At 47.9% G+C, this 23,723-nt stretch overlaps 1 protein-coding gene across 3 annotated transcripts; it reads left to right on the top strand.

Annotated features, from left to right (window-relative positions):
* The first annotated feature begins 195 nt into the window (after positions 1–195).
* Positions 196–23,657, top strand: RIC-3 (RIC3 acetylcholine receptor chaperone). 3 transcript variants are annotated; one of them, XR_016284491.1, is made up of 7 exons: positions 216–435; positions 2,651–2,739; positions 3,693–3,818; positions 5,365–5,506; positions 6,661–6,839; positions 7,519–7,852; positions 23,528–23,657. XR_016284491.1 is itself a non-coding variant. In XM_089553826.1 (6 exons), the coding sequence occupies exons 1-6, from the start codon at positions 288–290 to the stop codon at positions 7,717–7,719; spliced, it is 885 nt and encodes a 294-aa protein (XP_089409952.1). In that variant the 5' UTR covers positions 196–287; the 3' UTR covers positions 7,720–13,624. The 3 variants fall into 3 exon arrangements, 1 of the variants encoding a protein (XP_089409952.1); XR_016284489.1 differs by lacking the exon at positions 23,528–23,657 and adding an exon at positions 10,035–13,624; XM_089553826.1 differs by lacking the exon at positions 23,528–23,657 and having other exon boundaries at positions 196–435; positions 7,519–13,624.
* Positions 23,658–23,723: the final 66 nt, after the last annotated feature.

The raw sequence follows: 23,723 nt of genomic DNA, 5'->3' as shown, positions 1-23,723 counted from the left end.
CTTGTTTGCTTAATTTATATCTCGTAGTCTTTTATTTTAACTGAGGCAATAAAGATGATAAAATATTTTTTCTTTTCATAATTTTGCAACACGAAGCATGACACGAAGGCGCCTTTGAACAGAAAGTCGCTTGCAGCGCCACAGTGCTTTTCGCCTTCTGCATTGACTATTTTCTCCTGGTGGGCGTGTGTGAGCACACTATCAACAGAACACGACATTCGAACCGTGCTCCCGTTTTCGTGTTCCTCTCCACCCTATCCCCTCCTTTGCTTCCCGCGGTTCTGAAGATGGCGAACTCGGACATTGGCGTCGGTAAAAGCATCGCTGTGCTAGCCATAGTGGTGGGCTGCTTCACCGTCCTCTGGCCCAAGGTGTTTTATCCCATGATGCAGGCAGCCTTCTCCATGTCGTGGTCGGCACAAGAAGGCCAAGACGGTGAGCGCTGTTTGCCTCTCGTCGATCGCAGCACACACGCGTGGACAGCTCCTTTCGTCCGTCAGTAATGGGCCCGTTAAATATTTCACTTACACGGGCATACATATTCTCAGGAATTGTCTTCCCGACTTCGGCCGAGGGTATAATCACTGCTTCGCGCAGTGCAGCTTGAGCGGATGCCTTCGTCAAAGGCGACAGCTTCACTTTGGTCCTGTCCAAAAACGCTTCCATGCCAACGCTTCTGGTGAATGAGTCTAGCAGACGGAGCACCAACATCTGGCGCACTGAAGTATGGTTTGCGGTTGTCATGTGGGAATGGGGCATATGATCCAAAAGCCTTTGCGCTGAATGTTGAGCAAGATTCGCCTTTTAAGTTGCTCCGGCGGTACCAGCGGCTGCTCGTGAGATCTCCTTAAGAAGTGCTGTGATTAGACTCCTTTAGCATACCGTGTACCGCCACCGTGCCCGCCCACCGGTGATGAGTATACGCGCTGATTGCTTACGACGCTGCGGACGCAGGCACAGCTTCCGGGTACGTGGCGCCATCTGGCGCCGTCAAGGCAATTTGCGCATGCGCATTGGCTGCGCGCAGGCTCCTGATATATATACTTCGGTACCGTTAACGGTAATCACCATACACGGTATGCTAAAGGTGTCTATTATGTTATGATTGGCTGGCCTTTAAGGCTCGTCTGATTGGATGACACCTTGTTCGTGTTAGATTGACCAGGTCACCGACCAGTTACAAACGGAAAAGCATTCAAACAGCTTTGCGGATCCACAGCGGCGTTGGTTTGCACGACTACTGCCTTAATCAACTGTGCCAAGTCGGAACTACTCAGCTGAGAACTATGTGCACTACCCTTTGCATTGCAGGGCATGTTGAAGCAAAAATACAGTTACTAGTAATGAGTGTTGTTGCATGTATTTAATAGAAAGTTGTAGCCCCACCATACGTTAAACACAGCAACTATGGCAACTGCTACCGCACGGGAAATGTGGGTAGGCAAGCCTGGCAACAGTAGCAATGACATCGCATTAACATATTTACCGGACGGTTGTCCGGCTATGCTAAAACTGTGTAATGATATAGAGATTCAGTAGCAGTCATCATGATTTGGCAAGGTTTTGCAGCTGGATGCCCTGCCTGATGCTAACCCTCCTCGTTCATAGAGGAGATCAGGGTGGGTTGGATGCAGTAAAAGTCACAGATAGTAGATTGACAAGTTTGGCTAGTTGGTGGATGTTCATCTTGTAAAACGGGTACTGCGCTAACAAACAAGGGCAACAGAAGAAGACGTCGTCTTCTGTTGTCCTTGTTTGTAAGCGCAGTACCCTTTTTACTAGAAAAAGTCACAGATATCAAGATATCAAACAAAAAAATTCAAGAAGGTTTGCCGATGTAATTAGGAGGGATGACGAATACGTTGGACAGAAGGTGATGAAACGAAGTTGATGGCGAGAGGCCGAAAGGGCGACCGAGGAAGAGGTGGCAAGATGGTATGAAGAAAGGTCTAAGGTTCTTCGGAGGAGCTCAGGAGGGAACGAGTTAATGATGGGTGAAGTGTAGAGGCCTCATCAAAAACAATGACCCCATATAAAAATGGGACAGAGCTATGTAGGAGAAGAGATTCAATAGTGGAGAGTATGCTGAAAAATCGCAGAGAGCTGTTAAATGCGCAGCTGCAAAAAATTTCGCATGCATCCAGGGCAACACCCAGACTTGAAAAAACATATTTTCATTCATATTGACAAGTGGCAGTTTTTTCTAAGGTCTGAAGATGATGTAATAATATGGAAATCAGTCGTTAGAGGTTACTGCAATTTTGCAGTGCGTCATGTATTAGCCACCTGAAGAAATTGTTTATGCAGTGAATTTCGTTGCCAAGAGCGTTGTGAAGTGTTGTAACAAACATTCATCATAGACGTACACTCTTGGCACAGTTTTTTCAAGGGAAACTGTTAGTAATAAGCGGACAAAGAGCCTGTACTAAGATATGCTGTGCATGTTTGGGCACAGAGTGGTACTATGTGGGACCACAGAAACACCTGCAGCCTAGCTGTTGTGTTTTCAAATCAGTCACTGTGTGCATGCCAATATTTGAGTCACGTACAGTGTGGCCTAGCACGGGCATTCACAGAGCATGAAAGCTGGCCATGGGCCCAGGGTACCCTATGAGTGGTGGTCCATGTGTCGTTCCTCGGTCACGTACAGGCATGCTCCCAGGCCGAGGGCCACAGTCTAGAATGGATGAAGGCCTAGGCCAGGCCCGACCCCACAGCCCAGAGTACTCCAGGGGTCGTGTGAGTAGATCCTCTCTGCCGTGGATTCTGCCTGTGCTTTCATTTTGATTGTGGCCTACAGTTAGTAGCATTGTCGGGTTTTATTTGTTTATTTAAAGGTACTGCATGCCATTGATAGAGCCCGAGCAGGAGCGGTTACAAGATCAAAATAGAGAAAAGGATGAATAGAATGAGGCTAAGAATAAAAAGAACAGCAGTATGCAAATGATCAGCTCAGCCACCCCAAGTTCTTTAACGGTAAACTGCATAGGTTTTAGAAATCATTGAGCTTAAGAAGGTCGAATGTGTGAAACTTGCAGGTGAAGAATGCGAAGTCTTTTTGGGCTACCACTTGAAATAGTGAAGTAATCGCCAATTAAAATCCGGACACCCTTCAAGCTTCTCCGCAGCGCAAAACTACAAGTGGGGGGGGGCATGATGACGTCATCGAAGGTATCGGTACATTTCCAACTTACAAACTCCTGCTTTGAAAGAAAAATACCAACGCCTCCGAAGGCAAACCCTGCCGAGAGCTGTTTGGCAGTGTCTAACGAGTCGGGGCAGGGTGTGGCTGTTGACAGCAGTAACTGAAATCATACCTTCTGTGACGTCACGCTGAATTTCCTTGCACTCCTCCAGTATGTCGAGGAGAAGTGCAAAATCCAATCGTCGATTATGTCACTATTTTAAATCCTAGTGTAGAAACACTTGGCTTGCTTTACCTACAGCCTATATAGATTTCAGTCCCTGAACATCGGGAAATTCTCAAAAAAGTGCTGCAGTTGCCCTTTAACATGCACTGACATTGAACTGCAGACAGGCATCTTTTGTATTTCACCTCCGTCAAAATGCAGCAGGCATAGAATTGGAGGAGCACCAGTGAATCATGTGTGGGTGTTTTGTATGATAAGTCTTCATAGTTGTCTCTCTCTGCGCTTGCCACTTTGAGTGACGAAAGTGTCTGTTTGTGGCAGCCTTTCCCACACCCGTCGATGCGACAGCCTCCTCGGCAAGCAACCAAGACGGGTGGCACCATGAACCTGGTGATGCCGCTGTACACAATCGGAGTGGTGGTCTTTTTCCTCTACACGGTTCTCAAGGTCAGTCAACTCCATCACGCATGCCTTTCTAATCCAGTGTGTTAGTGGTAATGACCCAGGGTGGAGCAGGTTTTACATGAAGGACTTGTAGTAATCTACATGAACTTAGTCGTTTGGCTACACAAGCAAGGTATAGACCTATCCAAAAACCAAAAAAGACACGCCCTGTTTGTTGCCATGCGCCTTTCTGGATTGCTGTGTGCACATGGTGCAAGCACAGAGGACGTGGGCCGCCGCAGTGGCTCAGTGGTTATGGTGTTCGGCTGCTGACCCGAAAGACGCGGGTTCGATCCCGGCCGCGGCGGCTAGAATTTCTTTGGAGGAGAAATTCTAGAGGCCCGTGTACTGTGCAATGTCAGCGCACGGTAAAGATCCCCAGGTGGTCGAAATTTCCGGAGCCCTCCACTATGCTGTCCCTCGTAGCCTTAGTTGCTTTGGGACGTTAAACCCCATAAACCAACCAACCAACCAACCAACCAACCAACCAACCAACCCCAGAGGACGTGGTAGTAGGAGGTCTCTGCAGATATTTGCAACAGTTGAAAAGAGTGTTGCTAAAATCTCACAGTGCTTGCACCATATGAACACAATAGTCCAGCAAGGAAAGTTGCGGCAAACGGTTGTTAGTTAAGTCCATGCAGCTATGTTTAGTTCTTTATTATTCTTGGTTTGAAAAAAATTTGTTCTGGTTTTAAGGCAAAACATAGTGGTGCACTGTAAAATCAGGACATTTTAACGGGAGTGAAAAATCCTTGAAAAAACCCCCAGAGAAGCAACCTAGTTGGGCCACCTTGGTCACGTGGCCTAGGTTGCCCACCTAGGGATCACAATCTGCCTGCCGTGGCAGGTGGCAGTTAAATATAATGATTGATCGAGAGGGATTGCGCGGGAAGAGCAGCCTGGGTTGCACAAGCCCCACTGGTGGTAGCACCTGCCATCACACAGCAGAAGCACATCACTTAACCGCTGCACCACTCCACCAGGAGTGGTGTGAGAACTCCCAGAGATCTCTGAAATGTTAAGTAGAAAGTGACCAGTTCTGCATGTATGGGCATTAATCGATTAACGCTGTTGCATCATACACTTAAGGCGGAGGTTAAGTGTCCTCTCCAGTTTTTATTTGTTCACTCAGTGAGCTAAATAAGATTAGTGGTGAGCGGTGGGGCAAGGCTGAATTGATTTGACAGCTTGGAGTAAAGGGCAGTGTTAGTTCAGTGTGATTAACAACTTGTCACGTGACTGCGCTCAGATGATTGTTAATAGTGGGTCAAGGCTGAATTGATTTTAGAGAAAAGAGTAGTGTTAGTTCAGTGTGATTAACAACTTGTCACTTGACTGCACTCAGGTTATTGTTAATATAAGATTCATTCGTCTTGGGCGCACACCATTTATCTGGGAGTGTGTGCATTCGTAGGCATAGGGGGCCATGCACAGCACAACTGGCAACGTCGCTTCTTTTCCTAGGGTGAGGGCAAAGAATCTCGGAGGCTTTATAACAGCGGTAACAACACTGGCTCCTCCTGCTTTCGATTCCTCTTTGCCACAGCTGGTGTGCAAAAAGCCTCCTCCAGCACCAGACAACACAAGCCAGGAGCCGTGGTCACGGCCTGACCCACGGGGTACTGCGGGCCTTGGCTCACCCAGCCGCAGAGCCCACACAAACGATGCCTCAAAGCAGGGACCACTGGGTAGGTGGAGACGAGATGCTGTTCCCTCTGCTCCTCAATGCCTGCTCATGGGAAATAGCTTACGCATTTGAGGTGGCAAAAAGTGAGCTTCATTTCAAGTACCACAAAGCACGCCACTTGGAATAGTGCACTTTTCCAATTCGCACTATTGACACGAATTCGCACGAATAGTCCACTATTCCAATAGTCCACTATTCGCAATAGTGCATTATTGCGAAAATCGAGCGACACCTGGTGTGTTAAGAAATACTGATGCCAGTTGGAATGTTTTGTAACTGCTGGTAGAAGTGATTGGTATCTGTACCAGCTAGACTGGTAAGGTCTAGTGAGTGCCTTTTGCTGAAAGGGTTATATAAGCAGTGTGCAGTATCCTTTGAAATGGTGCTTAGGTGGGGTAAGGCTATATGCCGTCATGCGCATGTGTCATATGCACAGCTGTTCATCTGTTCATGTAAGGTGGCCATCCAGCATGACAGGCACAGTGAGGGAAACGGGTGAAGGGGAGAGCGCTGAAGAAGTTGATGACATGGTTTCGCCGAATGTGTTGTATTTTACTGTCGCTGTAAAAACATCTCATGCAGATATGGTTGCAAAGCATTCTAAAAATATGCATTTAAGAGAAGCAAGGAGTTAACTAACGAACAGTAGAATGCATGGTACTCTCTCGGGCGTAATTCTGTTTTGTCAGAAGCACATAACCAAAATATTTAATTGCTCCTACCAGCTTGCCTCGCACCTTTTTAAACGGTGATTTTGGCTCATAAGCACCTCAGCATCTGACCTAAAAGTAACACACAGATAGAGAAGATTGTAAATAATTTACACGCAATTACTTGTGAGCATGAAATAAAAACAAAAGGAAAGAAAGTTAACTACAACAAGGAGAGTCAAAGTGCTGTTTTCCACATCCAGAAACGCAGAGCTCGTTCAGTATGTCACAGCACTGATGAACGGGTCTGTGTTTTGTGGTGTTATTGTCAGTTCTCATGAAATTTTTTTGTTTTGCCTTTGGGGGGCTGCTTAGTTGCCACGCGTTGTTTTTCACAGAGCAGAATCATGCCTCGCTTGGTTACCTATGCGTGCAACACACAGCAGTTGCCCGCACAATGTAGCCACTGGCGCCACCTGTTGAGCACAATCTGCGTACCTTGCAGGAGAGGTTGAAGAGCTGAAGCGGCGCCTGGCACAGACGGAAGCCCTGTTGCAGCAGTTGCTCCTGCGCCAGTCGAACGCTGCTCAGTCATCCAGCTCCAACATGAGCCATTCCATCAACCTGCTGGTCCGTGAGCTCTCCAAGGGCCACGGTGGCCACCAGACACCCCTGCACGAACAGGTGGGCTCACATTCCCCTAGAGATGCCAGCTCAACTTGTCCCCTTACTATGTTGTGCCATGCCTGTACGCCCTGGTGTGTGCTAAAACTGCACACGGGTACTAGAGGAATAGGTGGTTAGCGGACTAACTAAAGAGAGTAGTAAGTAATCGCTGATTCACACTTTGACAAAAGCACCAATAACTTTGGTGTTGATGTTTTATATTGTCACGTGTTTCCACAGAACCTCGACGGAAGAAGCAGAAGATGGACTGACCAGCAGGGAGAAAGGAAGAGAAAGAGCTGAAGGACACTGGTAGGCTTCCTGCTTCCATCCTGCTCCTTCGGCAGATGGAATGCTCCGTGGTCGATACCCGGCACCTCTCACCAAACTGTTACGTGCTTAGCACGCACGGGGGTTTATTCACAGAGGGGATCGGTCGGAGCAGGATGGAAGCAGGAAGCCTACCAGCGTCCTTCAGCTCTTTCTCTTCCTTTCTCCCTGCTGGTCAGGGAGAAATTTTAAATCTACAATTTTAAACCTAGCCAATGCTTCCGTCTTTATCTGTACTGCTCTCTTACTCGATGCATGGTCTCTCTTTTCCACATGCATGCGTGAGATTCGGCTGTGGCCAGTTGGCCGCAGGCTCTGCAAGAACAGGGCCTGCTAACCCGCTCCCATTTTCTGCGTGTGTGTCCAGAAGGAAGGCCTGCGACACCGTCGCCATGCCCACCGGACACTGGAGGGCGAGGCTGCATGCCCGTGCGGTGCACCGCTCACCAAGGGGGGATGCCACAGCGGCAGCGGAGGATCTCAAGCCGACTCCTGTTCAGATGATGGGACGGCCGACAGCGGTGACGAGATGTCGCTGCCGCCTGATAGAGAGACCATGGCCCTCTAGGTCCACTTTGAGGTTAGACAAAGCACCGTAGCAGCCCAAGCTCACACCTGCACGGAGATATCGTCACTATCAGGGCGGAGAAGGAGTTGGCCATGCCTCTGGGCTCTGCTGCTGACGGCGTTGACCCTGCCAGGTTTGTAGAGCTGGTGTGAGGCACGTGCTGGAGCTATCAGCTGTCCTAGGCAGCATGTTCTAGAGATCAGTTCCTGGGTTTCTACTCGAGACAGAGCAACCGCTCCCCCCTGCCAGGCATTCAAGCAGGCCAGACAGCCGTCATCCTCAAGCGCTTGTGGACATGTTGAGAATGAGTCTTGGGGGATATTTGTGTGCCTGTTTTTGTGCGGGCCTTGTTTGTGTTGGTCTGCCCACTGCTCAAAAAGGGGCTCTATACTGTTGGGCTTTGTGAAGCTTTGCTCGAAAAGGTGGTCGCTTGGGAGGGCCTTGTCGCCAGCAGTCACGAGTGAAGCCCGTCATCGTGCAGCGTCCCCGAAGGCCAGCTGCTGTTTCCCGTAAAAAAAAAAAAAAGCAGAGACACCAGTGGAAAGGTGGGCCCAAAGTTCGCTGTGTCAACTGCTGGTAGGACGCGGTCTGTGTCTGGAGTGAGGGGAGTGTGCAGGGTGGCTGTTTGTGGGCAGTGTGGCGAGGAAAGAGCGCATCGGGTGATGTGCCGTTCCACCGGTGCTGTGACAAGTGTGAAAGCACTGCCATTTGTCCCGCCATCTTTCTTTTATTGTAGAATGCGAAAGCATTAGAGCTTCCGTTTGTCAGAAAAGCCGGCGTCCGTCCGTGTCACAATAAAGCAGGTGGCAGTGAAATTAATGCGAAGCCTCCTGCCCACCGTTGCACTGCGCATCGTCTCATTGGTCGAGAGATAGACAGCCTTCTGGAGAACTGTCCGTGCAAAAATGGGCCTTGTGGGCGCTTGGGAAGAGCAGCCTGGGTTCCATATGCTGTGATTGAAACCGCTGCCTGTGCAGTGGAGCATCGCTTAACCACTGCGCCACAACGCCAGCAGTGGTATGAGGATTCCCTGCGATTTATGAATCTAAGTGAAAAAGTGCTTGCGTGGAAGGATCTCTGATGCTGTCGCATTGTACTCTTAGGGTAGGCTGAGTGTCATCCAAGCCTTTATTCACTTTGGCCATTTTTGCTGGGGGGCAGGGTCTGTTCGAAAGAAACGCAGCGCCCATCCTGTGTTGTGTATTCACTTTCGTTTCCTCTTTCCTTTGCACTGGATTGATCTGTTGATAGCATTCAGCCAACTAGACCCGACCAAAATTCTGATTCCACACATGAGTATCATTTGTTAGGTATGTAGGAAGGGGACGGAAGCCCAGACATGCAAGGTTCCTCAGCACGTGAAATCCATTGGAGTTCCCCGAGGCTAACGAGATCAAGCACCCCCCGGTGCAAAGCATTCCTGGCAACTGAAATAAGGTCGGAAACGAATGTGTATAATATTGTTTACCTCGCCTCGCGCCCTCTTCAGAATGCGGGCATGTTGCAGGCTTATTCCACGCCCTCCAAGTTTTGTTTTTGTCAAATTTACGTTGGCAAAACACAGACTGTTTGCGGTTGAACTACGTTTGGAATATAGTGTAAGCTGCAAGCAAGAGTCTCAAGAGTGCCATGGGAGGGGTCTACCTCATACGCTGTGACCGTACAGGACAAAAAAACGTGCGTTATTAATTATTACTACAATGCAAGTAATAGAGGTCAGTATGCCAGATACCGGGGTGCATTTAATACTGGGCATGTAGTAGATATACCAATTACCACGCGGTTTACCTTTGGCCGTCATGCCTTTATACATTCGAACCTCGTTATAACGAAATGCTTTATAACGAAATAGTGGATATAGCGAAAGAATCACGATTTCCCTTGGAAGCTCTGCCAAGACGGGCTATAACGAAGCTACGGCTATAACGAAGTAATTGCCAGGCCCCTCCAACTTCGTTATAACAAGGTGCAACTCTGTAAGTGCACAGATACTTGCTTCCCACAGGCATATCATCAGTCGGAAAACTGACCAGCTGTGTGGTTCCAAACAAGTAAATTTCTGTGGCGACCTGCAATGCCAAGTGTTGATTTAGCACCGAAATGATGATTCCTTGTCGTTTCAGTCTTGCTTTGAGCTAAATGCACATATAACTTTTAAAGGGTTCCTCAAGCACTTTTAAAAAAAAAAAGATGTAGCATTCATCTGATAGCTCAGGACACTGCTTCTCTTCCAGGATGAGTTTTTCGAATGCGTTCTGTAGAAGAATCGAAATTTAACTTTTTCTCTCTTTGCACCTTTCCTTCTATTGCCGCAGTTCCTGCTTGGCACATTTAAAGCTGGGTGCTGCCAGAACTCTGGTGGACGGCTTGTTGCTGTAGTAAGTGCACCACTAGCATGGATGCAATGTATCCTTGCTTCTAGGTTATCTGCTGCGATTTTTTTGTATCAAACTATTTTGCGATCCCCTTTCTGGTCAGTAAATGCAGGTTTAACTAGCTGTATCAGAACCTATACACAGAGATGCATTTATGCGGAGAAGGTGTGAGATTTTTTTTTTTAATGTAGAAGGAAAGTGCAAGCCAACCTTCAAGTGTGATTCTGCGTTCTCCGCTGCATGCAGAGGTGTGATGTATTTAGCTGAGGTGTTGATAAATGCACGGTCTAACGACTGAGTGAGTTTATGTACAGTGTTCAAACGGCATTTCAGGGACCCTTTAATTCTAGTCCTCATTTGTTGTTTTCTCATTTCTTATGGCTTGTTCCACCGTTTTCCGAGTGAAAAATTCATGCAATTTTTGCACAGATAAATTGGCAAGGAAATATTGAGCTGGGGCTTAAATTTATTTGCATTTTTATATGTTTACAGTACCCATAGTCGATTCCCCAGAGGGCAATTTGTGTTCACTTTCGGAGGAACCATGCATACTGGGAAGCAAAATCAGTGGCTGAACCTGCCGTGAGCCTCGGGGCATTCATTGTATTCGTTGTTCATGCTTCAGGCATCGTCAAAAATCGTATGCATGCTGTGGCTAATTCGCTGGCTGAGAGCTTAACACAGACAGCTTACTGACATTCCTTAAAATCTAGTCGTACATATGTTGTCATGCATCGGAGGGGGACATCCTTAGGGCTGCGTGTCCTGTTAGCATTCAGACATCGTAGTTGCTCGTAGAACATAGTGTGATCATTGCTTGACATTCAGAGCAGCCACACTGATTGTACATGTGAATATATTCTCTCACCAACTTACCAACTTGTGCATTTTCTCAAGGTTGCCATTGTTTATTTATTGTAATGTAATGCACTCTGCACAATGCTTGCTGAGCGAGCACCTGCATGATATTTTTATTGTTACACTTCAATTTCAGCATTTATTGTCACTGGGGTAACCTGGTAGCCGTGATTGTATCTAGTCTCTGTGCAAACTTTGTTGCTGCGTGGCTCTTTTTATAATTTCCGAGTTTGCAAGAGAAAGGAACAAGTTTTTGCTATGGTGGGTCCATCAGCGTTGAATCACTTCTCTTAGTGCGCTTAATTTAGTTGCATGCTTATCATTTTTGTTTGAAGTTCTCAGTTTTAGATTTTTTTTTCACGTTCTTTAGCCATCCTCTGTGTCCTTGAGGCATTCTATCAGAGCTGCTTGATTGTGCAGTGTTTAGTGCAGCATGAACCATAGTCACAAGTATTTTAGATGCTTGTAAAGAGCGTCACAGGGCCATTGGTCACCTTTATGCATCTAGTCATTAAGATTCGTGCAGTGTGGCTTGCATATGCGCATTCCTAAACTGATTTTCAGGGTTCATCTTGTTTTTACTTTACCTGTCGCAAGTTCTGTTTGAGCTATGTTATGTCACGGAGGAGCGGATGACGTTTGCTGAGAGCATCTGAAAGGAGGGAGCATTAAGGGCTGACAGATGAAAAAATGTGCAAAAGGCAGACTCTAGTGATAAGTGTTGGAAGAAGCGGCTATAAGTCGAGCACGCAATGAAGCACAACGTTCATTCCCCTGCATTCGTGCCGTCATGTTTTATGGGCCGCAGCAGCTGATACAGCTATGCCAACAGTTATTATGGCCTGTGCTGCTCAGATTGTTGCAGCACAATCTCCATATGTGGGACTTTTATCAGGCACAGCTGTTGTGTTTGCTTGCATGCTGTTTGCCACTCGCAGAAGCATGTGCGGACACCTGATGTTCAGTAATATCACAGCCAACTTTTTTGTACTTTAAAGAACAGAACACCACTGGTGACTCCACTGTCTTACCTTCATGCAAGAACTGCAAGTGAAGCTGTGGTTTCATGCATCATATTGTCTGGTGTCGTAGCCATGGCTCACGTCGGTGTTGAGGAGTCCTTCTTTGCTCACATGCAGTCCGGTAGTAGTCCGTATTCAGATGAACGCCTCTGGAGACGACGGCTTCTTCGCACTTCATCTTCAGTTAGGACGGCTTCTGCGGCTCTCTCGTGATCTGCTTCTTCGAGATGGTTTGGGCTGCTTTGGTGGCTTCCAGAGAGTGAGGGCGACAGGGACGTCCGTTAGCACCTCCACCAGATGTCACGTAGTGGTGACTGCAGTCCGGCGAGCAGGGAGACAGTGAAAACAGCTTCTGAAAGAAACTGTTTATTGGACAGACCTGTGCTCACTAATAACTCAGTGACTCGGCGGCGGCGTAGCAACAAGCGTGCTCGGCGGTCGTCGAAGAGAATTCCCGCCGCTCTCGGGCGTGCTCAATTTAAAGCTGATAGCGAACTTTCGAGGTGTGGCATGCAGCGTTACTAGAACATTCTGGGACAATGTAGAATCGGCTCCACCTAGATGCGAGCAATCGAGTTAAATCTGGTTGTGTCCTGCATCACCTACAAAGAGAGAATGGGCGTACCCACAGCTTTGAAGAACGAACAAACACTACAATGGTTTGTGGCATTATATTATTATTTGTTGACCAGGTTCAGTGTTTTTGAGATTACTTTGTCAGTTCCATCCTGGTTTTACAAGCATCGGTTAAGCAAATGTACGAAGCTGCGACTTCATTGGATCAGATCATTAGGCTGTGGTATGCGTAGTTATTTGCATTTACACTGAACTTAACGAAGGTGCTGTTTTAACTGAGTGCATTACACCTTTCTGTCATCGCTTGCTCAGAAAACTAGGCAGAGGAGTGGCAGTACAGTTAGCCCATCTCAATGTGCGAGTCAAGACATTAGCAGCAAAGTCATGGTCCAAGAAGTTAAATGCATTTTGACGCGCATCTGTGCATCTTAAATTGTGGACCATGTTAAGTAGTACTCAACAGTTATCTGCATCTTTTACGTTCGTGTTTTTTTGTTGTGTGTCCACTGATAGCAAATATTTCAGATTTCTAAGCAGCTATTAATTAGTTACTGCCCACTTCTGATAAAATAAATCTTGAACTGTTCCAACACGGAAGTATGCAGCTGGGGTAGTGCTAGTCTAAGTGAAGCATTAATCCATTTTTATTTTCAACCACTTAGGTTGTATGAAAGCCAGCACAAAGTGACTACTGGAAAGTTTGAATTTGGCTATTACTAATGCCTAGTTGAATGGTAGTAAACCAGTTCAACTGGTCAGATATTCTTATCCACATTCTATTTGTTGCAAAAGTTCAAATGTGCCCATCACCTTAGTGAGTGTGTGGCTGTACTCGTGGACACTTTTCCGAAAGGTGGCACTTCCGGGAGGCTCATGTTTGAAGAAAGGCAAGTGGTTGAATTGTTTGTGTTTGAAGACAATTGTGGGAATCTGGGAAGCATCAGTGAGAAAAAAATAATCTATTTTCGTCGTGTTGCACAGTATTATGGCTCATTCCAAGTTTGAGTGTACTTGTGCTTGCTTGCTGTAAGACTGTGTGTCACGTGCTTGCAGTTTGATTCACATAAATAAAAAGCAAAAAGAACAACTTGTGCTTGACTTTTCTTTAGCACTGTTAATGGTGTGCTTCAGAACCCACACTGAATTTCCATGTTTTGTCGCATTAAAATTTGTGCACATTTCACACGGCTATGGCTTCCTTTCACATGTGTCCTCTAGACCTAATGACATTTCGCTGAGGGTCCAAAATCTGCTACGCCCACCATTTCTGCTTTATAGTGCTGAATTGGTTGTGATTCAGCATCTGAAACATATTGCTGCACAGACTTGCCGAATCCACGTTTGCAAGTTTTATGTTCTTTGTCCTTAAAATGTGCATGCAGCTTAATGGTTGTATGGCACTCGGCTGCTGACCCGAAAGACGCGGGTTCAATTCCGACCGTGGCGGTCGAATTTCGAAGGGGGCGAAATTCTAGAGGCCCGTGTACTGTGCGATGTCAGTGCATGTTAAAGAACCCCAGGTGGTCGAATTTCTGGAGCCCTTCACTACGGCGTCCCTCATAGCCAGAGTTGCTTTGGGACGTTAAACTCAATAAACCAAACCAAATTCCTGAACAAGCAGAGTTCTATCACCAACATGGGGCACCCTGTGAAGATCGCTTGTGGCGAAACAGGTGTCCAGTCCCGCTTGCTGGTAGCACTCGTTTCATCTGTGTGCTCAGTATGACTCGTAACGAGTCTTCCAAGGGGCGTTGGAAACTTGTGCATGTAGCTGTCACTTGAAACAACATAGGGAGATTTCTGTAATGTGTGTCACGATACATTCAACTACTATAAAATAGACACAGCCACATTCAGTGTTTGTGCGTTACAAGTTGTGTTGAGCATCACTGTACCCACCGCTTTTGAACAATCAGCAGCGCAAATTATTAACCAGTCTCGAACCATGCTACTTGAGAAGTTGGAAGCAGCACACCTTGAATCATGGCAGGCCACAGTGCATAATGTTCAGTCTGTTACGAGAATAATTACTGCCACAATTACTTGTTACACTTGTGACAGGAAGTGGTATGTCATCTAGATCTAGACTTTCTGGTGTTTGGTTCTGATGCGACTGCTCTCGTTCTGTGACAAAGCTTGTGGGCCTGTAATACAAATGCAAATGCATGTTTTTGGTATGCAAATATACATACACATAGGTACATTTGCAGCTTACATGTACCCAGCTGTGTTTTGCCGCATTTGCTACAAATTCCAGTTGGTACAGCTTGGCGCAGCTATCTTGGACAGCCAAGACTCAAAATTTGTCTGCGGTGTTACAGTCAGTGATTGGCAACGGTGCCTTGCAGACTTGCCCGATTCTCATGAGTGTGTTAAGTTAGCGTAATTATGTGCAGCAGCTAGGAAACTTATAGTGAAAGCCCAATGTTTACAAACTGCAGTAAAGCCTCGTTGATACATTCCCGGTTCTTAGAGTTTCCTGGTTCATATGCTCAAAATTGCGGGCAAAAAAAAAAAAGTCCCATACAGTTACACTACTTTTCTTCCAGTTAATACATTCCTGGAAAACATGATTGTTCGTCTATTACTTTCAAATTTTTGTCTTTGTCTGGTCGCATATGCGTTTAGTGGCCTACGACACATGTACAAACATACGAGTGGGCCGAGCATGGGGACACGCGACAAGTAGAGCTGAAGTGCAGTGCCGGTCACCTGCCGTGGTGGCTTTTCTGCATTGCCTATATGCGAAGGGGAGAAGGATTAAAAGGAACACTATATGCGAGACGTCATATAAAGAGGAGAAACATGTTAGCATGAAGTGGCCGGATTCTCTTGAAATAAAGAATCAGGTTTATTTGAATTAAAGACTTAAGTATACAAGAATGAGATAACTGGATTATTGATACGTAGGAGGTTCGGCGGATCTGCAGAGTTGGGAGGGCCTCGCCGACGCGTCTCGTATCGTCGGCGCCTCTCGGTCATCTCTCCTTCATGCTGCAGCGGTGGGGCTTTTATAGCCTGAGGAACGGTGGCCCCTCAGAACTGGCCAATCCAAAGGCAGCACTCGACGGCAGTCCGAAAGGACCAACCAGCGATAGCGCGGCCAACCGCTTCAAATTTTGCCGCGCGCGGTGGCGTCCGGGGGAGGAGGAAACGGCGCCTCGCTGTCTGGCCTCTTGCGACAAGTCCAGATGTGTTGCTTGAAGATGCTTCTCCTTACGACTTCGCTGCGTAAGGCGCAGCATCGTGGCTTGTCAAGGGGGACGCTCGTAGGAGAAAGTTAGGATGCGGGGCGCCTCGTGGTCGCTGAGCAGGAGCGTTAAATGTCGTGTGCTGGCGTGTTGGGGCCGCGTGGCTCGTAAGAAATGTGAATGCTGACACGGCCTTTCCAAAATTTGCGCCTGTCCTCAGGCGCACGTTGTCGACAGCAATTCTTGGGCGAGCTGGGCGTTCTCCGCCGCGTACCTTGTGGCTTGCGTCCAGCCCGTTCTAATACGCCTTCGCTTCCATCTAGGGAGACGATGCGACTTGTGCGAAGTGCCGTGTTTGTCTCGTTCGTTTCGTTTCTTGGTACAGGGAGTCGGGCTTGTACCGTGATGCTCACCGATACCACTGCGTCGTCGTTTCCACCTGGGGACGTGATACGACTTATGCGGACTGCCGAGTTTGTCTCGTTCGTAACGTTTCTTCGTCCAGGGCGTCGGGCTCGTTGGATCGTTCCGCATCCTGCCGCGCTTTCGTCGCGGCGTTGGCTTAATGGATAGGCCAGCTCGTCTCGGCAATGGCTTCTGCATTGTAGTAGTAACTTTAGCAGATGCGAAAGGTGCGCCGTGTCGTTGGAAGCACGTCTCGTGGCCAACTCGTGTCGGTAGTGGCTGCTGCACCGCAATGTCCGTGGCTGGGGCGCGGGGTCCGTCGTGTCGTAGGGAGCCCGTTCCGTGGCTCGATCTCGGTGACACCGGCTGCTGCACCGTAGTGTCCGTGGCAGGGGCGCGGGGTCCGTCGTGTCTTTGGGAACCCTTTTCGTGGCCCGCTTGCGGCGGCACCGTGTGCTGCACCGTAGTGTCCGTGGCAGGGGCGCGGGGTCCGTCGTGTCGTTGGGAGCACTTTTCGTGGCCCGCTTGCGGCGGCACCGCGTGCTGCACCGTAGTGTCCGTGGCAGGGGCGCGGGGTCCGTCGTGTCGTTGGGAGCCCGTTTCGTGGCCCGCTTGCGGCGACACCGTGTGTTGCACCGTAGTGTCCGTGGCTGGGGCGCGGGGTCCGTCGTGTCGTTGGGAGCCCGTTTCGTGGCCCGCTTGCGGCGACACCGTGTGCTGCACCGTAGTGTCCGTGGCAGGGGCGCGGGGTCCGTCGTGTCGTAGGGAGCCCGTTTCGTGGCCCGCTTGCGGCGACACCGTGTGCTGCACCGTAGTGTCCGTGGCAAGGGCGCGGGGTCCATCGTGTCGTTGGGAGCCCGTTTCGTGGCCGAACCGTGTCGACAGTGGCTGCTGGTCCGTGCTGTCACTCGTATCGTGTGACACTTGTCGTTGAGCAAGAAGCCTCCGCAGATGATCTCTCTCGGCCACCAGTCTCTCGAATTCCGCCCTCTCGGCTTGGCGGCGAGCGTTGTCGTCCATGATCCGCGTCACGATGTCGTCCTTGCGGCCGCTGCACGAAAGTCCTCGGCATCGGAGCTCTTCCACCAGTTGTCGTTTCTTCAAGGTGGTCAGCGCGTTGCGTGCTGCCGATGTCAGAAGGGACAAGAACTCCAAGCTCACCGTCGGCGTTCTGCTGGGCTCCACGCTGTCGACTCGGTCTTCGTTCAGGGGTGACGCCTCTGCAGATCCTGTCGGCTGCGCCATGTTAGCATGAAGTGGCCGGATTCTTTTGAAATAAAGAATCAGGTTTATTTGAATTAAAGACTTAAGTATACAAGAATGAGATAACTGGATTATTGATACGTAGGAGGTTCGGCGGATCTGCAGAGTTGGGAGGGCCTCGCCGACGCGTCTCGTATCGTCGGCGCCTCTCGGTCATCTCTCTCCAAGCTGCAGCGGTGGGGCTTTTATAGCCTGAGGAACGGTGGCCCTCAGAACTGGCCAATCCAAAGGCAGCACTCGACGGCAGTCCGGAAGGACCAACCAGCGACAGCGCGGCCAACCGCTTCAAATTTTGCCGCGCGCGGTGGCGTCCGGGGGAGGAGGAAACGGCGCCTCGCTGTCTGGCCTCTTGCGACAAGTCCAGATGTGTTGCTTGAAGATGCTTCTCCTTACGACTTCGCTGCGTAAGGCGCAGCATCGTGGCTTGTCAAGGGGGACGCTCGTAGGAGAAAGTTAGGATGCGGGGCGCCTCGTGGTCGCTGAGCAGGAGCGTTAAATGTCGTGTGCTGGCGTGTTGGGGCCGCGTGGCTCGTAAGAAATGTGAATGCTGACAAACACAACGCAGCGCCTAGGGGCAATGGGACGAAGCATCTGAAAAATGCAACGATGCGCTCACATATGAGTGGGCCAAGTCTGTGGAACCCCATATTGAAAGCAAGAACGCTTAGTCAGCTGTTGCGGCAGCTTCTCCGCATGGCAATGGTGTCAAGGGGCAAAAAAAAAAAAAAGAAAACGACATCCCACCTTGTCAGTGGTCTCTGTCCGTCATCTGGTCCGTGATCGACGGAACAGATGTGTTACGTAGTTTATTCCGTGCTAATTAAGGACAATGCAAATGCGGGCTGAATTCGGCAAACATTAAAAAAGGAGCTGTTCGTACCTTGTGCCAACAAACGCTTTAAGGGCAAGTACACCACTTTTTATAATTCCGCGATATTCAAGGATTCAAATCTAGGCTGTAGGTAAAGCATGCCAAGTGTTTACACGCTTGCTGTTAAAATAGTGATGTATTCGACGATTGACTTCTGCGCTTCTCCTCAAAGCACCGCTAGAGTGCGGGGAAGTTCGGTACGTGTGACGTCACAGAAGCTAAAATTTCGAATTGCCGCTGCCGTCGGCCACACGGCCCTTCGGTACCTCGTTGGACGCTGCCAAGCAACACTCGGGGGCTTTGCCTTCGGTGGAGCCGGTTTTTATTGCGAAAGCAATACTATACGCTCATGAACGGCCTTTCGCGTAGCGGCGGCTGGTAGCCACGTTTGACGTCATACAAGGGTGAGAGATGGGCTACCATGTCGAGTCGTCGCGCAGCGGCGGCTGGTAGCCACGCGTGGCATTTAGAATGACATCTGACGTCACGCTATGACGTCACACCAGGCTGAGAGATGGGCTACCAAGTCGAGTCGTCGCGCAGCGGCGGCCGGTAGCCACACGTGACCTGTAGACGCGGCCCACTGCGTTCCTTCTGTTGGAGGCGCTGCACTTTTGCTTTCCCAATTAACCTACCAGGCTTAAGCAAAGCTAAGCCCCCCCCCCCCCCCTGCCAATTTTTTGAAGGCCCTTTAATGCCTCATCGTTGTGGACAGAAGGCTGTCAGCAGAAGCTTGTCAGCAGTGTGGGCACACTTTCCTCAAATACAATTCTCATTTTCTTCATTATGGCCCCTATTTCTTCCCTCAGGTCACTCCCACTTCCTCCCTTCCTCTACAAACAGATGCTGGGTGTCCACGAGATATGTGAGAGACAGTTACTGTGTATTTTCCTTTCCTCAAATACAATTTTCATTTTGTTCATTGGCCCCTCTTTCTCTCTCTTCTTTCACTCCCCCCTTCCTATATGGTGTGGTTCGGGTGTCCACCGAGATGACAGAGTTACTGGTGTTCCCTGGACTCCCTGGCAGCGCCAACAGCTACAACATGCCAACAGCTACAACACACTGTCCCTTCTACTCCTAAAGTGGAAGCTTAAGCGTCATTAATTAGTAATTAATTATGTGTGATGTCATCCAGAGGTGATGTCACCAGTGCCGCAGAGGCAGTCAAAGATGTGCAAGAAAACGCTTTCGCCTCTAGGCACTTTAGGTAGTCAAAGTGCCCCCTGAATTTTTTACCTTCCCAGCAAGCGTTTGCTCAAAAGGACTTCCCATGCTTTACCTGCAAATTTCACGCATCCAACCCACTTAAGCTCTTAGATTTCCAGCACCTATGCAGTTGCCCTTTAATCGGCATTTTTATGAGGTGAAGCTTGGAATGGTTATATTTTAAAAAAGTAGGTGGTTTGGATTTTTCGTTTCCCTGGGCAATACATTTCTAGCCTACATTTTTTTAAAGCCTATCAACAAACTTTTACTGTGCTCGCATCTGCTGACCGAAACTGAAATTAATTGCATGAACAAAAGGGCAGTGTGCTCGGAGGACACCTTACGTAAGTAGCAGCGTTTTAAACCAACGGAGCTGGAGGAGGAGAGGCGCAGGTGCGCAGAGCGACTGTGCGAAAAAAAAGCGCATTGGTAATTGATGGTACACGGCCGAACATCTCCTGTGGAGCTGCCCTACCTTTGACGCAGTACGGGAGAGAGCACTCAAGTCCCTGGAACCCTGCAGGAATGGGTCGATCCGCCATCGCACATCAGGCCATCAGACGCACTCCGGCTCTGGCGAACTTTTCTTTCCTACTTCAAGGAAGATGAAGGGCCAGGCCATCACTTCGCGGAGCCGACCTCGGGACGACACTACCTCGAGGAAGAAGCGGACACCGGTCCCCAACCCGCACTCCGACCTTCACCCCCACCCTTAACCACTCCCCCACCCAAACCTCCATGAAGCACCTTAGTTCTGCCGCAAGGTATCGGCCTACGAAATGCAGAAATAAAGACGTTAAAAAAAAAAAATTGATGGTCTGTTGGGGAATTGGAGCGGATACCGAGGAAGGGACAGGTGATGGCTTCTGCAAGGAATCACAGTGTGTTATGGGATTAGGCAATTTTCCAGGGCAGAGCACTTAGTGCAAGATCACAGGTCACTGGGAGAAAAGCAGTTGCCCTGCAGTGTGCCAAACAGTGTCGATGATTTCCAAAATGCATCATTTGGCGCTTTGTTGGCACACCGAGCAGAGAAACTGCCTTGGTAATGCTTAGGCTTTGTTGCTCAGGTATATGTTGCACTTAAATTTAAGGTAGAAGCTTTAGCAGGTTCCTGGATACTAACGTGCTGACGATCAGTACAAATGCAACACTGACGAAAATTCTAATAACGAAATCAATAGTGTATTTGCTTAGCGACAACAAATAGCCTATCAGTCTAGTAAGAAATGCATCAAATAAAAAAATCTGATGGGCTATTATATTCCCTGACACTGGGAAGCAGTATTTGCAATACCAATAACGTGACAGAAGTTTCCTTTTGAAGCAGGCATACACTAACTTCCTAGAGAAGACAGCAACATCTTAAAGACATGCAGAATGTGAAACCTCCATACTTGCCACATTTGAATAGCGAGCCTTTACTGACCTGTTATGGCCCTTTTAACTGTGTAGCAATATGTACTGGTAGAAAGCTGTTGATTAATGAAGCTATCTAAATTAGTATCACAACTAGATATTCGTTATGAATTTATAAAATTGAGTAGGTTTGCCTCCAACATTGTTAATTGAAGACCACAGTAATTACACTCATGAAAAAAGTTATTCTTGTTTAAAAGTGTTCATGTTGCCTCTTAGAGCAATTCAAACCAATAACAGACTAAAAGGGGACCTATACAGTAACCATAGGAACCTATTCGGCCAATAGAAAGTTGTGTTAGAATTTTCACTAAGGAGTCACTGCCATGTGTGCTGGACAGCTGTTGCAGGGTTAAATGTCTTCAGTAACTTGGTGTTGTGTGCAGTAATTTTTCCTGCTTCACTAACAACTGAACCGCAGTGATGGTCTGGCAGTAAAGTATCTGCTTCATCAGTGAGGAAACAGAGGGTTTTAAATCACATTGCTACCAAAAATCCAGTGGTTTTTTTTCCACTGGGCACAGGTGCTCCCCAGCCCACGTTCTCATCCGTCCCTGGGCTGAAATAAGCGATGTCACCAGTTGCATCAAAAAATTAGCCATTCGTTCTACCATTGAACACCTTTGATACCCACTGCACACAGTTAATGTAAGCGACAACCTTTTTTAAAAAAACAAACCCAAAGAGTCCTTGCCTTGCTTGGGAAAGAATGCACTGGCAATAAGCTAGAAAGCATGTTTCTGGTGTCAAACATAAATCGGCAAGAGCACATTTTCCACTGGTGGATGCAACTACCGCGGGAGTGTGCGTTCCTTTCCACTCCCCGCGATATTAGGTGCGACTGAGGTGAAGTGCTGCTACCACACCGTTTTTCTTGTGTCCTTCTCACACTTCGCATGCCTTTTTTTTCTTCTCAGCCCATCACACGACATTCCAGGCATTTGGAAGACGAGAATAGGGGATATTCAAAATTCCGCAAGTGCGCTTTCCCACATAACAATGTTGCCCCAAACAAGATGGCCGACTTTGCTATGAAGGAACTACGTGGCCTACAGGACAGGTGCTAAAGGTGTGGATAGAATGTAAGAAACGTATTTTGGAAGAATCAAACAGAAAACCAGTCTTTCTTGCTTTGTTTCAGCTGGAAACGCATGGTCAGCCATCTTGTTTGGGACAACATTGTTATGCGGAAAAGCGCACTTGCGGAATTTTGAATACCCCCTATTGCGACAGTAAAACTGCAACGATGGCCCAGTGGTTGAGCGCCCACCCTGTACGCAGCACAAAGTACTGGGCTCGAATTCTGGCAATGCTTAAGACACATACTGCTTTTCTAGTGGATACAGGCGTCCCCGGCTACATACTCAGCCTCCCAGGGACGAAGTGCTTGGAAAAGGCGCAATTCAATTGCCAACCGAACCCGAAGCCAACACGTCAACTCTTTAACAGCATACTACACTGGCAACCCCTTTGTCAGATGCAAGGCGCACACCATTCAAATATTCCGTATCATGAGAAACAGACAGAGGTCCAGAGGCACAATGCTCGGGCAGTAGGAGAGCAGGGCAAAACAGTTGTTCTCATTCTTCGACAACATACAGAGATCAGCATACTGGTGGAAGATGTGTATCGTTGCTGACAGAATACATTGAAAACTGGCTTACTGTTGGAAAAAAAGACAATCCAAATATCCATTTGAAAGTGAACTTTTTCAGTTCCACCGCTTTTCAGTGCCAGCCCAGCAGGCACAGTTTACCGAACATCTGTACATTGCAGCTTTTGAGAATGCCTGCTTCATTCATCTACAACCACCAGTCATCCTAGTGCTGGCACGCTGTCTGGGACCCGTTTACTAAACACAATATCACCCGCCTAGAAAGGGTACAGAGAAAAGCTGTAAGGTTTATTTACTCTAAATTTTCCCCGTATGACTCACCCTCTGAAATAATGCAGGTTAATGGTATTCAATGTCTTGCACAACGAAGAAAAAATTTACGTTTGGAATTTCTTTACTTGCTTTTGAAACAAGAATTAGCTATTAACCCTGCCCCATATCTGTCGCTTTCAACGTCGAGGTATACATGCCACCATCATCCTAATTCTCTGACGCCGTATTTTGCACGAACAGATTTATTCAAGTTTTCATTTTTTCCTCGCACAGTAACGGACTGGAATGATTCTTTATTGCCTTTCGCCACACTTTGATGTTTACTAACTTTGTTATTATTGTTTTGTTTGTCATTTCACCCACCCTGCTTGGACCTGTATAAGGTTTGCAGTATTCAATAAAGAAAGAAAGAAAGAGAAAATGTACTTTGTGTGCTCACAGCTTAGAAGGTAGCCCTGGGATGACCTGTGCCAACTTGCTTTCAGTATGGAGACCAAGTTGGGTGTAATAAAGCAGAATTCTTCAACAAAAAGCAAGACTAAAAGAGCAAACAAAAGAATTTGTCATCCACGCATGACCCATGTCTAAGGTTCCCAATTTTCTGCAGTGGAAATTTCAAAATTCTGTAAATTCACAACAAAGAAATCCTCAGTATTGTGTGGGAAACAGCGCACACAAAATAAATATACAGTTTTTTGAACATGCCTCTCATACTTAAAATGTACCTTCAGGTGCTGCTGTGACCGAGCCCGCAAGCGGGATGCAATTCTACAAAACTCTGGCACCCGTCTGCTGTCCAATTTCATCCCTACAATGCCTCGTACTGTAACAAGAGGAAGTTTGCAGAATGGATGCCGAGTGTTATTTGAAATTAAAACATTTTTCACCACTGCTATCCTTATTCTTGCTGAAAAACGGCAGCGTCAC

This window comes from Amblyomma mixtum, chromosome 1 (genome assembly GCF_055824585.1).
Source record: "Amblyomma mixtum isolate Tamu chromosome 1, ASM5582458v1, whole genome shotgun sequence".
Classification (NCBI taxonomy): Eukaryota; Metazoa; Arthropoda; class Arachnida; order Ixodida; family Ixodidae; genus Amblyomma; species Amblyomma mixtum.
The sequence above is the reverse complement of the archived record's forward strand: the minus strand, read 5'-3'. Positions and strand labels throughout refer to the sequence as shown.